At 41.0% G+C, this 15,566-nt stretch overlaps 1 protein-coding gene across 4 annotated transcripts in view; it reads right to left on the bottom strand.

The window, feature by feature from the left end:
- Tasp1 (taspase 1) overlaps positions 1–12,124 on the bottom strand; it is a 218,774-nt gene extending 206,650 nt beyond the window's left edge. Inside the window, exons 1-2 of one of the 4 annotated variants that reach the window (XM_050134317.1) lie at positions 12,084–12,124; positions 1,585–1,801 (exon numbers count right to left, since the gene is read on the bottom strand). In XM_050134317.1, coding sequence (XP_049990274.1) covers positions 1,585–1,729 — 145 coding nt within the window. In that variant the 5' untranslated portion in view covers positions 1,730–1,801; positions 12,084–12,124. Of the gene's footprint in view, positions 1–1,584; positions 6,634–10,616; positions 11,126–12,083 lie in introns of those variants that run through there. The other 3 variants (XM_050134318.1, XM_050134316.1, XR_007590415.1) reach the window with 3 other exon arrangements.
- Between the last annotated feature and the right edge of the window lie 3,442 nt (positions 12,125–15,566).

The raw sequence follows: 15,566 nt of genomic DNA, 5'->3' as shown, positions 1-15,566 counted from the left end.
TCACAGAGATCTGCCTGCCTCTGCCTCCCAAGTGCTGGGATTAAAGGCGTGTGCCACCATCGCCCGGCTGTTGGTAAGTCTAATGCTGAACAAAACAGCTATATATTTTGTGAGAAATGTAATCTTTAACCCTTTAAAAAAGTAAAAATAGGGGCTGGAGAGATGGCTCAGGGGTTAAGAGCCTCTGACTGCTCTTCCAGAGGACCTGAGTTCAATTCCCAGTAACCACATGATGGCTCACAGCCATCTGTAATGAGATCTGGTGCCCTCTTCTGGCCAGCAAGCATACAGAGAGACAGAACATTGTATGCATAATAAATAAATAAATCTTAAAAAAAAAAAGTAAAAATATAGACTTCTTTGTAATCAATAATCTGTTTGACTTTCCAATAATTTAGATACGGAGGGTGTAGCTGGGCAATGGTAGTACACACCTTTAATCCCAGCACTTGGGAGGTAGTGGCAGGTGGATCTCTGTGAGTTTGAGGTCAGTCTGGTCTACAAAGCGAGTTTCCGGATAGCCAGGACTGTTACACAGAGAACCCTGTCTCAAAAAAAAAAAAAAAAAAAAAAAATGAGGATGTGTCTGTGGCCATGCACCCTGAACTGACCCAATCTTAGCTATCTCAGAAGCTAAGCAGGGTCAGGCCTGGTCGGTACTCAGAAGGGAGGAGCAGAGGTTGCCCATGATCACCACTTTCTGCCATCACCCAGACTGATCCCTACTCGTTCTGATCTCTAGCACAGTCTTTAGCTAGGTGCCATTACCATCAAGAGTGTGTCTGAAAGGAAGAAAAGAATCACAACAGTCAACAAAAGCAATGTTTTCCAAATCTAAAGCTGTCACTACTTGTCCAAGTTTCAGATGATTCTTGCACTGTTTACCAATAACTTTAAAGACAGTTACTTACTGGTATTATGGATGTATTGCTAAAAAGGTACAGTCAAGATGATAATGAACCAGAGATTCGGAAGCAGGAGGAGTCCCAGGTCTACTTTTAACTGAGTAAAAGTACACATATTTCCATAAATTTGCCTCATCTTGCCTCTTCTTTCTTTTTTTAAAGATCCTGGTGTGTGAAGGTGTGCCTGCATGCACACATGCTTATGTATGTCATGTATGTGAAGGTGCCCATGAGTACCAAAGGCATCAGATGCTGTGCAGCTGCAGTTACAGGAGGTTCTAAGCACTGTGTGTGGCTGCCAGGAACTGAACTCAGGTCCTCTGAGAGCAGCAATAGTTCTTAACCACTGAGCAATTTCTCCAGCCCCCCTCAACTCTCATTGTATAAGAGTGGAGTGTGGTGGGAAAACAGAATAAACAAAATAATAAATATTTAAAATTACTTTGGATTTAACATGACTGATCCAAACATATGTACTATATAAGGTAAGTAAGAGAGGGGAAATAAGGAAGACGTAGGTAGAAGTACCACTGTAAAACATTCCAACCAAGATACAGAATAACATCTAACAGGTTCTTTGCTTCCAGGCCTCTTTGTCAGATACAAAATGCAGTCTCTGGTGTTTTTTACAGCAAGAAATGGAAAACATCCTTTTTGGTCTCCACTCCACAGGTCTCACCTGCATGCACCAGCACAAAGCCCCCTCGTTTCTCCTCACAAGGCTGCCTTGTTTCCGATTCCTTGACTGTGACTTTAGCAGCAGATGCCTGAGGTGCTCTGGAAGGCAATCCTTCTCCAGAACTCATCCCCTTCTCCATGGTCATCCTCCAAGATTTTCATCTTCTATCAGGAAAAGAGCATCCTTCCATGCATCAGCAACTATAAAAAGAGTTACCCTAGGGGAAAAAAGGAAAAGATTACCTCTGTTTCTTTCTACCAGCATACACACTACTTACAAAAAGTCATACACATATTTTTTAAAATAGGTTATTTTTTAAATTATTGAATTGGATAACAGTAACATAACATAACAAGTTTACAATTTATATCCATCTCCAGTGACAGTACTTGTCTGAAGACATATAAACAAAAGAACTTTCTATAAAAAGATCTCATCTGGGCTGAGTGTGGCAACACACGCCTTTACCAGAGCTCTGGAGAGTCAGAAGCAGGGGGATCACTGACTTTGAGGCTAGCCTGGTCAGTCTGTCTGTCTGTCATCTGTCTGTCTATCTATCTATCATATATATAGCAAGTTATATACAGACAGTTCTAGCCTACCCAGGACTACATAGTTAGATCCTTAAAAGGGGGGGAAGGAAACTCTCCAAAAAAAAAAAAAAAACCCCACCTAGTCCAAATGTTGTCTTTGTGTTGCCCATACTGAAGTAACCTCAACACAGAGTGACTGACTATCACTTTATTTTCCCTGCACACCAGCCAATCTCTGGGACATTTGAAATTACAAGCACCACTGGCACACTAAACTAAGATAAAGTCTAGCTTTCTATTTAAAGAAAGCAACAAATTCATACTTACATGTGAGGTATTTTTAAATTTTTATTCAGTATTACCGTGTGTACATATTGTGGAGGTAGAAGTCAGAGGACAACACTGCGGAGTCAGTTTTCTCCTTCCACCTTACATGGGTTCTGGGAATCAAGCTCTAGTTGCTGGCCTTACAGAGCAAGCACCATTACCAGCTGAGCCATCTCACCAGCTTGAATGTTTGTTGGCACAAGACCTCACTATATGGCTCAAGCTGGCCTGAACGCCCTGCCCCATGACTATACTGCCACAGCCTTCTTTGTGAGTACTGAGATTACAGAGTGTAATACCACTGTTCCCATTTACAAAAAATTCTTCAGTTCTCAAAATCATCAGTTAAATGCTGCTCAGTGCAATTATGAAACATAAATTCTAACAAAATTATGTCTAAACCAAGAATCAATCATGAAACATAAATGCTAACAAAGTTATGTCTAACCCAAGAAATTAAACAAGCACCCTTTCAAACAGCTGTCAGCATGAAAAGCCGGAAGTTCTCCACAGGGAAGTAATGAGACATAAAATTTAATAAAAACAATTTTCAAGTGACTAATGCCATTAAGCTTTTAAATTTAGTCACTATGGAGTAAAAATTCAAAAACATTACACAATTAAATTTTAATAACAACAAAGAGGTCAGAATTTATTCTAAATTAGGACTAAACATACCACTTTAAAAGCAACAAAGAGATTTAAAGAAAACATGACAGTGGGGGTGGTCAAAACTTTTTAAATGACAGTGTTAAGTAAAAATACTCAATCGTGGACAGGCAATGCTCTTAACCTCTGAGCCATCTCTCCAGCCCCTGCCTGTTCTTCCAAAGGTCCTGAGTTCAATTCCCAGCAACCACATGGTGGCTCACAACCATCTGTAATGAGGTCTGGTGCCTTCTTCTGGCTGGCAGGAATACACGCAGACAGAATACTGTATACATAATAAATAAATATAAAAAAATACTCAATCATATTAAATTGAAAAAAGGAAGGGGTCAGACATTGTGGCAAATGTCTATAATTCCAGCACCGATAAGGCTGAGACAGAGGATTGCAAAATAAAGGTCAATAGGGTTACACAGCTGGAACCTGGTTCAAAGATAAATCAATTCGATTCAATTAAAAGCAGCCACTAGAAGGAATGAAGAAGTTCTTGATTTATAGACATGGAACAAACATCTAGTTAAAAACTATTTTAAAGCATACAAATAAACAACTGAGAAGTTTGAGACCATAGTTGGGTATACAATGAGATCCAGAATACCTTGATCGAAAAGAGAGACTCTTTTTAAAAAATGTATATTTATCATCTGTGTGTGTTGATGTGGGAGTGTCATATATCAATCTGTTGATTTCATTGGTTAAGTTATAATAAACCAACTGCTTGGCCTCAGCTTGGAACATAGATGGGAGGAGTAAACAGAATAGAATTCTGGGCGGAAGAGGAAGTGAGGTCAGACTCTGCTCTGCTTCCGGAGAGACCGGACAGCTCTGCTGGAGCAGAGACGCCATGCTCAGCTCTCCCAGGCAGCTGCAACCCACGATGGACTTAGGCTAGAATCTTTCCGGTAAGCGCACCTTGGGGTGCTTACACACATCATTAGAAATGGGCTAGACCAGGTGCGAGAATTAGCCTGTAAGGGCTAGAGTTCATGGGCCAAGCAGTTCTTTAAATGAATACAGTTTGTGTGTTGTTATTTCGGGCATGAGCTAGCCAAGCGGCCGGGGTGTTGGGGACGCAGCCCCGCCGCTCTTATTTCAACAGTGTGTGTGTGTGTGTGTGTGTGTGTTTGGTTTTTCAAGACAGGGTTTCTCTGTAGCTTTGGAGTCTGTCCTGGAAGTAACTCTTGTAGACCAGGCTGGCCTCGGACTCACAGAGACCCACCTGCCTCTGCCTCCGAGTGCTGGGATTAAAGGCATGTGCCACCACCACCCAGTTCCACTTTTTAAATATATATAGAATATAGATGTAGATAGATAGATAGATAGATAGATAGATAGATAGATAGATAGATAGATAGATAGATAGATGTATATACACACACAATGTGGTGGCTTAAATAGGAAAAGCCCCAATAGACTCACATGTTTGAGTGTTTGGCCCATGGGGAGTGGCACTATTAGGAGGTGTGGCCTAGTTGGAGTGTGTCATTGTGGGGATTGATTTTGAGGTCTTATATGGTCAACCTACACCTAGTATGGCACATAGTCTTCTTCTGTTGCCTGTGGATCGAGATGTAGAACTCTCAGCGCCTTCTCCAGCACCATGTCTGCCTGCAAACTGCCATGCTTCTCACCATGATGATAGTGGATTAAACCTCCAAAACTGTAAATCAGCCTCAATTAAATGTTTTCCTATATAAGAGTTGCCATGGTCACCATGTATGGTGGTGCACATCTTTAATCCCAGCACTCAGGAGGCAGAGGCAGGCGGATCTTTCTGAGTTTGAGGCCAGTCTGGTTTACAGAGCAAGTTCCAGTATAGCTAAAACTGTTCCACAGAGAAGCTTCATCTCAAAAAAAAAAAAAAAAAAAAATGCCATGGTCATGGTGTCTCCCCACAGCAATAAAATCCTAACTAAGGCGTACACATGTAATGAATGTATCTATATAGTCTATCAGATCTGTTCCTTTAGAGAAGCTTAATATATATGCATATAACATATAGGTATATATACATTATATATATATATATTACAGAAGCACTAGTTAATGAACTAAATCCAAGACCCAGAAACTATAAGATTCCACTTTAAAACTGCTGTAACAAAGGAAATGCCATATTCTGAACTTACTTTGATTTGTAAGTGACATCTTTATAATGCTACCTCAGAAAAGAATATAGAAAAACATGCCCAATGACTCATAAAGGAGCTATTTTTGTTTCAATTTTTCTGAATCTTAAATTTACAGGGACACATAAACTACAGGTAATTGGAAAAGGAAAGAAAAACATTGATTTCTGCCGATCAGACAGGGGGTAGGGCATGACATTTGATTAACATTAAATACCTCTGTGATATGTTTATCATACTTGGCACTATTATTACATTATTTGAAACATGTAGCACACTTATACCAAGCGTAGCTCAAGAGAAACATCTATTGCTTCAGCTCGATTCTGAGCCAATACCCACAGCAAAACGTTCTTAATGATCAGAGATGTGCAGGGATTAAAAGTTCTATGCAATGAGAACTAAGAACACTAGGCTGGATAAGCTCTAACCGTGCACGTCAACATCCAAGCCCATAAACATCATAAATTACTTCAAATATTTTAATCTTTAAAGAATTCTATAGTTCCAGGACAGGGTCCAAAACCACAGAGAAACCCTGTCTCGAAAAACCAAAAAAAAAAAAAAAAAAAAGAATTCTATAGCTCATCTTCATGTTGCCCTCATTTCTGAGCAATGTATTTAAATATGAACATTTCACAGCTTCCCTATCAGTAATGATATTAAAATTCATTGTGAACATTATTTCATTGTGAAAGAGAACTTGTTCATTCTCTACAAAATTTTCTTAAAGAATTAATGATTACATAGATGCCGAAAACACAGCTCAGTGAGACAACATGCACAAGGTCCTGGAATGGATCCCCCAAAGCAAGATGGCTAAGCCAATAAAAAGAGCATTTGAAACGTAAGCCTTGTGATCTGAGTTCAAAACTCAGAACCCATGATATAGGAGAGAACCAACTCCTGAAATTTGCCCTCTAACCTCCAAACATGTGCCATGGCACATATACAATAAAAATGTTTTTAAGATTTTTTTTTTAAAAAAAAGGTTAAGAGTGTTATCATATGCCCACAGCTGGACATGACAGCACATGTCTATAATCCTAAAATTTGAGGCTCTGGAGAAGGAGAGTTAAGAATCTAAAGCTAAACCAGGCAGTGGTGGGGCACACCTTTAATCCCAGCACTCAGGAGGCAGAGGCAGGCGGACACTGCAAGTGCGTGCCCCACACACAGGCACAGTAAGTCGTTCTCTTAAAAATAAATAAAAGTTAACTTCTTCACAGATTTCCAAATTTTATTCATAGGAGCCAAAATTAGGGAGCACTTTAAATGCTCATCAAGCGACAATGGATCAATTAAAAACAAAATGTGATATATTTGTAAAACAGAGCATCAGTGAGTCATTACAAAGAGTAGAATATAAATAAGCATTAGAAACAGTGAATCGAAACCAAGGAAGGCCACCAATCTATCATTTATAAAAAAAATTTTTTTAAATATTTATTTATTATGCATACAATATTTTGTCTGTGTGTATGCCTGCAGGCCAGAAGAGGGCACCAGACCCCATTACTGATGGTTGTGAGCCACCATGTGGTTGCTAGGAATCAAACTCAGGACCTTTGGAAGAGCATGCAATGCTCTTAACCTCTGAGCCATCTCTCCAGCCCATTTATAAAAAATTTTAAGTGGACAGAAAGTGAGCCATCCGTGTGGCTTAAAGGTGGAGAAGCAATGGGAGGTATAACAGACTGCTAATGGGCATACCTGGAAAGGAGGTGTTCACTTGTGGAGAAGCTGTGTCCTGCTCTAAATCACAAGACAGAAAACAGTGGCTTCCAGGCCACGCACTGGCCTGGGTGACTCCATTTTACAAGCCAAATTTGGTCCATTTTGAGTGTGGACACAGAGGCAAATCGACTCTGTTCCTCATTGTACACACTGTGCACAGACACACTGCTATCTGTCCAGCACCACCCATGGCACAAGACTGAAAAATCAACTTTTTCTTTAAAGTAAAAAAGCACCTCTATAAACGTATCAGACTGGAAACATAAGAGTGCATGGGCATATTAACCTTTATCAGACAGAAACAAGCCAAAACTTTACGGAAGACATCAGTCTGAGGAAGGGTGTTACACCTTTATCTGGGCATCCTAACACTGAGCAACAGCCTCAACAACCTGTCATCTCACCACCAGGGTGTGTATTAAGGGTCCCACAGGCAAAGAAATCTGGACTGTCTCTGAGGATTAAGCTAAATCCCCATTGATGACGTGGCCCACTCACATTATCGTCAGCCCAGATCTAGCCCCACAACCTCACTTCGACTGCCTCCGTGGTTCCACACATCACCTCTGCAGCTCAACTCAACCCTGAGGCCTGGGATCAACTCTGACCCTGCAGGCCTGCTTTGATTGGCTCCTGCTGCTCTTCATCTGCTTCAGCTCCACCTCTGCCTCCAGGAAGGCCTCTGAGAACTGCCTGAACTCCCTGCACCTCCTTTACCGCATTCTGTGATGATGTGCTGTGTTGATGTGTGTGTTAGTGTGGGTTCCAGTATGTGGTCATCACTGCACAGTACGCAGTGTGACTGGAGTAATTAAGATTGGGATCAAAGAACCTGGATTTGCAACAGCTGGCTCAAGGCAAATATGACTTTACAAATTAGAGGCAACAAAAACTTGTGAATCTTTTTTTCTTTCTTTTTGATTTTCTGTTTGTTTGTTTTTGAGAGAAGGCAGCAATGTACACCCCCTGCAGGCCTTGAAGTTATCAACAATGGCCTTGAATTTGTCACTCCTGACTCTACCTCCAGAATTCTGAAATTACCACACCCAATTATGCAGTCCTTGAAGTCTAACCCAGAGTTTGTAGCCTATAGGCAAATAAACACTCAAACAACAAAGTAATATGCCAATGCACTCCCTAATAATAAATAAATAAATTCTAACATTGTAGAAAGATACAAACGTTCTATTATGAGCACAACATACTCAGGACATCAAGGATTAAGAGCTGGGTGTGGTAGCTTTAATCCCAGCACGCAGAGATAATACGTGAGAGGAAATAGAAGCTGAACACCCACCTTTAATCCCAGCACTCAGGAGGCAGAGGCAGGCGGATCTGTCTTTATGAGTTTGGGGCCAGCCTAGTCTATAAGAGCTAGTTCCAGGACAGGCTCCAAAGCTACAGAGAAACCCTGTCTCGAAAAAAAAAAAATCCAATAATAAAGAATATTCATAAAAGAGCAAAAAAAATCGTTTCTAACAAAACTGTACTGGTACCTTAAGCTGGATGTAACTGTTTTGAAAAGGAGTCTATAAGTATGAAAAGCCTGAAAATACACAATACTGTTGGTATCAGTTCTCCAGAAACTACATATGGCCTAGTCTACACAGACTGTTAACAGTATCCCAGACAGACCTCTAAGGAGAACTGAGAAATCCTGTGTTCTCTAGTACCCTCCATATTTGAACTTGCGTTATTAAATACTAGGCACTGAAAAGAGACTTTATTTGACCATTTCTGAGACCAAGATAAATGCTAATTCACTAGTCATCAAAATAAAACATTATTTGTTTTTTTACTTCAGGGACTTTCTAGGTACTAATTTATGGTATAAATCTTGACCTTGACCTCTCATATATATTATATATTACATTATACATTACACATTATATTTATATGTAGTATACACATGGATATATATATGATACAATGTGTATATACAATGCACATATATGTATATTATACTATTTTTAAATTTTCCTATCACTTGTGATGACATGCTTTTTAGTTAAACAATTTAGAAAAGTATCACATGTCCTGTTTAATCTTTCCAAGGCAGTGTAGGAGAAGATAGTCAAGAAATCACCTATCTGATAATAAAATATGTCTTTACAGAAGAAATCCAGCCTGTAAGCTATTGCAATTGATAATAAAGAACGATGCTGTTAGCTGGCCACAGTGGCTCTTCAGAGAGGCATTGGCAGGAGGATGGCTGCAAGTTTAAGGCCAGCCTGGCCTACATAAAGGGTTGTAGGCCAACCAGGAACATGAGATGAGAAGCTCTCGTTTTAAAAAATAAAACACAGTATTTTGTGCTTTTAGTGTCATGACACTGAGATTGCAAGGCTTCATTAAATGAGTTCCAAACAAATTTAAATTCATCGGGGGCTGGAGAGATGGCTCAGCGGTTAAGAGCATTGCTTGCTCTTCCCAAGGTCCTGAGTTCAATTCCCGGCAACCACATGGTGGCTCACAACCATCTGTAATGAGGTCTGGTGCCCTCTTCTGGCCTGCAGGCATACATGTAGAAAGAATATTGTATACATAATAAATAAATAAATATTTCAAACAAAAAAATTTTAAATTCATCTTTGAATCAGTAATTCTACTTCCAGGCACACCTTCTACCTAAATTTTAAACAGAAAAAGCTTAGTCTTTCTTAGGTTGGTTTATGTTGTTGATGATAATTTGTTTTGCTTTGTGAGAATGGGTGACACGTAGCCAAGGCTAACCTAAAATTCCTGCTCCTCCTCCCTCCGCTCCCAAGCTCTAGGATTTCCAGCATGTGACACCACTCCTGGTTAGCTTTACCTATTCCATGCTATGCTTAATATATGATAATATGGAATTTTAAAAACATATGTGCAACCTAAGAGTTCAACAGAAAGGAATGGTTATAACTAACATTATTTGTGGCAAATTGATTTTCAAGATGGAATCCTAAACCAGTTAGTGGGAAAGGAAAGTCACCAAAGGTGATGAAAAGTATACAGCCAGAAGGCAAAAAGTAAAGTACTCCCCTCTGCTACTATACACCAAAACTAAGTGCATCAGAAACAAGAGTCAAAACTACAGAAACTTTTAGAGATACCAGAAGTTGTACAGGGGTAAATATTTGTGACTCTAGAATCATCAACGGTTTTTATTACGGTGGTGGATTTTGATTGTTAGGTCTTAAAGACAGGGTCTCTCTATCTGAAGCACTATTATGTAGCTCTGGCCTGTTAATAACAGGCACACATGTGGTGCATGGATATAATAACAAAGGTAAATCTGGTCGAACATTAGACAATTCTCCAAAACTATATAAGAATCAAAAAGTACATAGAAAGATGGTTAAGATTATTAACCATAAAAATCAAAATGAGATACCACAAAGATGCGTATCAGCAAAACAGGTGTTTGCCGGGCATTAGAGAAGCAGGCCTTCCTAATCTGTGGGATTCAATACACTGGAGCCGCTTCAGAAAGATCTGCTCAGTTCTCAAAACACAAGACCACACCCTAAAAACAATATCCACACAGAAAGTCAGAGGATGTGTAGAATTATTCCAAACAGCCCAAAATACAAAACAATACAACTGCATATCCATAAAAAGGAGTGAGTTATGTGTAGGTCAGTGGTAGAATTCTTACCTAGCATGTGTGAGGTCCATCCCCAGAAAAACAGGGAAAAATAAATAAAAAGGAATAAACGTATTGTTGCATAGACGTGGACAAACCCTGAAAACATTACCTTTCAGAGACTAGACACAGAATGACACCTGTTACATGATTCTATTTACTTAAAATATACGAAACAGGAAGATGCAGACTGAACCACGGATCAGAAGTTGGGGGAGGGGGACTGTTGGAGGAGGGTTAACTATATTGGGTACAAGATTTCTGGTGAAGCTGATAAAAACGTTTTGGAACTAAACGGCAATACTACAAAACTTTTGAAAACCTTAAACACAGGGAGAGGGAAAGAGACTTAATGTAAAAGAATGGATTTTGTACTGCCTTGGTTACACCCCAATACGAAAAAAGCATAACCAGGACTGGAAAGATGGCTCAGCAGTAAAGAGCACTTGCTTCTCTTGCAGAGGATTTGAGTTGTTCCTAGCACCACATGCTGGCTTATAACCATTCATGATTCCAGCTCCAGGAAATTAAATGCCCTCTTCTGGCCTCCACGGATACGCACGTGGTGCACAGACATTGTGATGCATGCATTCACACGTAAAATTAAAAAAAAAAAAAAAAAAGACAAAGACAAAGCATAACCAATCTATCCGTGCTCCATGCAGTGAGTACAACATACACAAACTGCATTTTTTTAGTTTGAACTGTAGGCTCACACACTTGCAGGTCATAGCTTAAAACACCTAAGAAATGAGAAAGAACAAAATCCTTAGCAGTTATGCTAATCTCTATTTCTGCATTTCCCAAACGTTTTCTAATAACCCCTGCTCTCTGAAGTCGTGAGAGGAAAACGGTTTATTTACAACAAACAGAAAGGGAAATTATTAAACGCCCAAGTGTGTGAGCTAAATGTCCTTAGCTTATTTTTCAAGGATCTTAGTCCAATGGCCCCCAGTGAAGCTTTCTTTTCTCTCCCCAGCAGAATTAGGCTGAACTCGGAATCTCCATGCCTCTACTTCAAAACAGCTCCAGCTACTGTTTTCGCCCGCCTCTCCAGCTGCCTCATCTACTCCGTCCTAGCCTCCGATGCCTCAGCCCTGGCTGCTAACGTCCCTCGGGACTCTACCCGGGCTTCTAAGACATTCCGGGAAGCTCTGGCCCCACCGCGACACCGGTAGGCGGCAGGCACATCGCCGGTCCTGCGCGGACCCGGGGACCGCGAGTTCCCTGCAGCCTGTGACTGCACAGCGCGCGAAGCGCTACGAAAAGTCCGCAGCCAAGGAAACTGGCGGGCCCCACGCGTGACCGTGACTCGGGGCCTGGAACTCCGTGGGCCCCTGCCCCAGGACAAGCAGGTGGCGCCGTGGGCGCCGTCCCGTGCGGTCGGGAGAGGACGCCGCTCGGGCCTGCGGGGCCACACGGAGACCGAGGCTCGGCGGCGGCGGAGACGCGGACAGCGTGAGAACGAGGGACACTCACCCGCGTCAGCGCAGAGCACTCCTTACACCGGAAGTAATCGCTCGCCCGTTGCCAGGGTGAGGAAGCGGGAGTGGCGTGAAGCCTTTCCATTGGCTGAGGGTGCACACGAGGCCGGAAGCAGACGCCCTATGTCTCTAAGCCTGTGTTTCTGCCATCTATCCGGTAACGGGTTCTTTGGCTTCAAAGCAGAGGCACATAGGTCTGTCTGCGGCTTCTGATATGTTTTTTTTATTTATTTAATTTTTGACATATTTGGGTTTGTTGTCGTAGCTGTGCAGTCACCGTTACCCATCTCGCCTTCACTTTGCCCTGTAATTAACTTGCACGGTGTGTCTGCCTCTTACCCACGTGGTTAGCTGACTAGCGCAGTTGCACGAAATGGAAATAGTGGCCATCATTGATTAAGGCGTTGCTGAAGAACCCTTCTTCCCTCATCCTTGCAACCCGACATCTATGGAAAACAAGGATTCTATCTGGGTTACAGTATAGTTGGAGTCAGCTTTACTCTAGGAAGAAAGAAAATGTAGTTGTTATGCCCAAATCCACGAAGTGTCCCCAAACCAACAAGGAGACCGAGTCCCGTATATAAAGCAAAGAGCCTTTATTTTATGCAAGTTTGCAAACTCGGTCTCTCCGCATGTCCAGTGTATTGGAATAAACGGAGAACCTCGAGCTCAGAGTTGAGTTTTTATAGTAGTAAAGGTGGGGATGAGGGGTTTCTGAGATTCCGGACCCCTGATTGGCTGACATTTATCTAGGGGTGTCCTGGTGAGTGTGTGCTGGCAGGTTGATCTTGTCGACAGCGGTTGGAATTTGGAACGTTAGGCATTTCCTCTGGATGGGCTGTCCTTGGGTGGTGCTCAGGTAATCTTAGTTTCTGGTCCTTCTTGCAACCAGGTATTGCTTCAGGGTAAACTCTGAGACTCAGGACTCCATTAAACTTATCCACGACCCAGTCCTACTCTGGCAGGTGACAATGGTTGAAAGTAACGAACTTCCTTTGGGTGGTCTGTTTTTATTTAGCTTACCATGGCTTATCATGGCCTTATTTTACTGCCCAAGATCAAAGATCAAAACCCGGTAGCAATTACATACAATTTTTCTTGTATGTAATTGTATCACGTATCCTTTAACAGATAGCCAGCTTAGGGTAGCAGACATTGGAAAAAATAGAATAGTGCAAACTAAGTTTCTCTTATCTGAAATACTTGGGATGAAAAACAGTTGGGATTTTAAAATTTTTTTCAAAGTTTGAAATACTTGCTTATACATAAGACGTCCTGGGTATGGGACCCTAGTTGCAAAAGTAAATAATCAGTTGTATTTTATACAGACCTTACACACACAGCCTAAAGTTAATTTTGTGGAACATTTTTAAATAACTTTGTGCATAGTGTGGGAGCAGTTGAGGCTGTGGATTTTTAGATTAGAGATGCTTGGCATATACTTTTTCCTATGTGACATCCCAAACCAGCAATTTAGGATCAACAGAGCTCCTGCTAAGAATGCAAATCTTTAAAACCTGGGTACAGTAGTTCATTCCTTAAATCCCAGCATTCAACCAGCCTGGTCTACATAAGGAGGTCCAAGAGAGCCAGGGCTGCTACTCAGAGAAACCCTGTCAAAAAAAAAGGGGGGGGGAGGAAAAGAAAGAGAGATACAGGAAGGCAGTCTGGGGCGAAGATGAAACCAAGTCTTGATTTCTACCCTGAGATTCCTAGATTAAAATATGTAAATTGTAAAGAAAATATTTCTTTTCAGCTGCTGGTAACCCCAGATATATAATTAATAATTTTTATATGTCCAGAATATCTTTTATTTTGGTTGTGAGCCTAGCCTTTTAATGGCTGAGCCATCTCTCCAGCCCCGTCCAGGATATCTTTCTGTAATATTTTCTTCCATGGGAAGAAATTTAGAGACAGTTGTGAAATTTATCAATTTAAGCAAAACCTTAGATTTGAAAGGGAATATAGAAACCAGTATTAAAAAATGAGTGGTTTGGATAAGGGAGGAAAAGTATTTAATAGTTAGGTCAGTGACTAGTAACAATACCGTATAGGCTAACAGCAAAGATTCTAGAAACAAAATTGGTGTTTATATTTTTGTTCTACTACTTAACTGTCACAAAGAACGATTTGTTACTTAATTTGTTACTTGAAAAATTAAGACAAAAATAGTTGTTTGAAATAAATATGTGAGAAGCACTTTTTAAAGTGTCAGCCTCGTAGTGAGTAATCTATCAATGCTAATTGTTTATTTCTTCATTTTGGAGACAAAAATCTTACAGTATAGTCAAGGATCTTACAAGGATGTTTTTGCCTCCCCTTCCCAAGTGTTGGGATTACATGTGCCACCATGCCTGATTTAGTAGATGTGAAAATTTGTAAATAGGCTTTTTTTTAACAGTGTGTGTGTATGTGTGTGTGTATTCACCCATGCGTACACAAGCACAGGCAGTGATGGGAGCATGCATGCCACATCATGTTCATATATTAATGAGATGATAACTTGTGGAAATTCAATCCCTGTTTCTACCCTGTGGGTCCTAGGAATCAAACTCTTCAAGCTTGCAGCAACCACCTTACCCACTGAGCTATCCCACCAACCTCCATACAGTAATTTTGAAAGAAATAAACAAGCTTAAGCTGGAAAGATGGCTCGGCAATTAAGAGCCCTGACTGCCTGGGCAGTCGGTGGCACATGCCTTTAGTCCCAGCACTCGGGAGGCAGAGGCAGGCAAATCTCTTGTCTCCGTAAGACAGCAATTCACCAAGTATGGTTCAGGGTTCATGGTAGAAACCCCAGATCATTTCAATGATGAAATGTTTACTAATTTTAAACTGCTTATGATAGCATACATTTGTTTACAGTTCTCATTCAAGGTTGTAAAATGTTCATAGAGGGGTCTGGCATTAGCGTGTGTGGACATTATATACACATGCCATGGTCCTTGGGTGGTAGTCAGAGTAACTTTGTAGGGCTGGTTTTATCTTTCCACATTTATGTGGGTTCCTGGGATTTAACTCACATCCTGGGGCTTGACCGCAAGCACTTTTAGCCATTTTGCAGCCTGTTTTTGTTTGTTTGTTTGTTTGGTTAGCTGGTTGGTTTGCGGTTTGTTTGTTTTGATATGATGTTTCAGAATGTGACCCAGGATGACCTCAAACTCCCAATCATTGCCTCCTGAGTGCTGGAATTGCAGATACTCACCAGTCACCAAGAGATTAAAATTAAAAATGAACAGTTGACCATGTAATAAACTTGCTCAAAATAATAAATATGCAAGCTTTTTATTAGGAAATATTTTTCAGAAAAAAAATCCAATTACCTCTGTTCTATTGCTGCGACATCATGACAACGTGGTGGCGCACACCTTTAATCCCAGCACTCGGGAGGCAGAGGCAGGCGGATCTCTGGGAGTTCGAGACCAGCCTGGTCTACAAGAGCTAGTTCTGGGACAGTCACCAAAGCTACAGAGAAACC

Source organism: Alexandromys fortis, unplaced genomic scaffold (genome assembly GCF_014885135.2).
Source record: "Alexandromys fortis isolate MF-2015 unplaced genomic scaffold, M_Fortis_MF-2015_v1.1 scaffold_6, whole genome shotgun sequence".
Classification (NCBI taxonomy): domain Eukaryota; kingdom Metazoa; phylum Chordata; class Mammalia; order Rodentia; family Cricetidae; genus Alexandromys; species Alexandromys fortis.
This window is presented reverse-complemented; position numbering and strand designations above follow the sequence as displayed.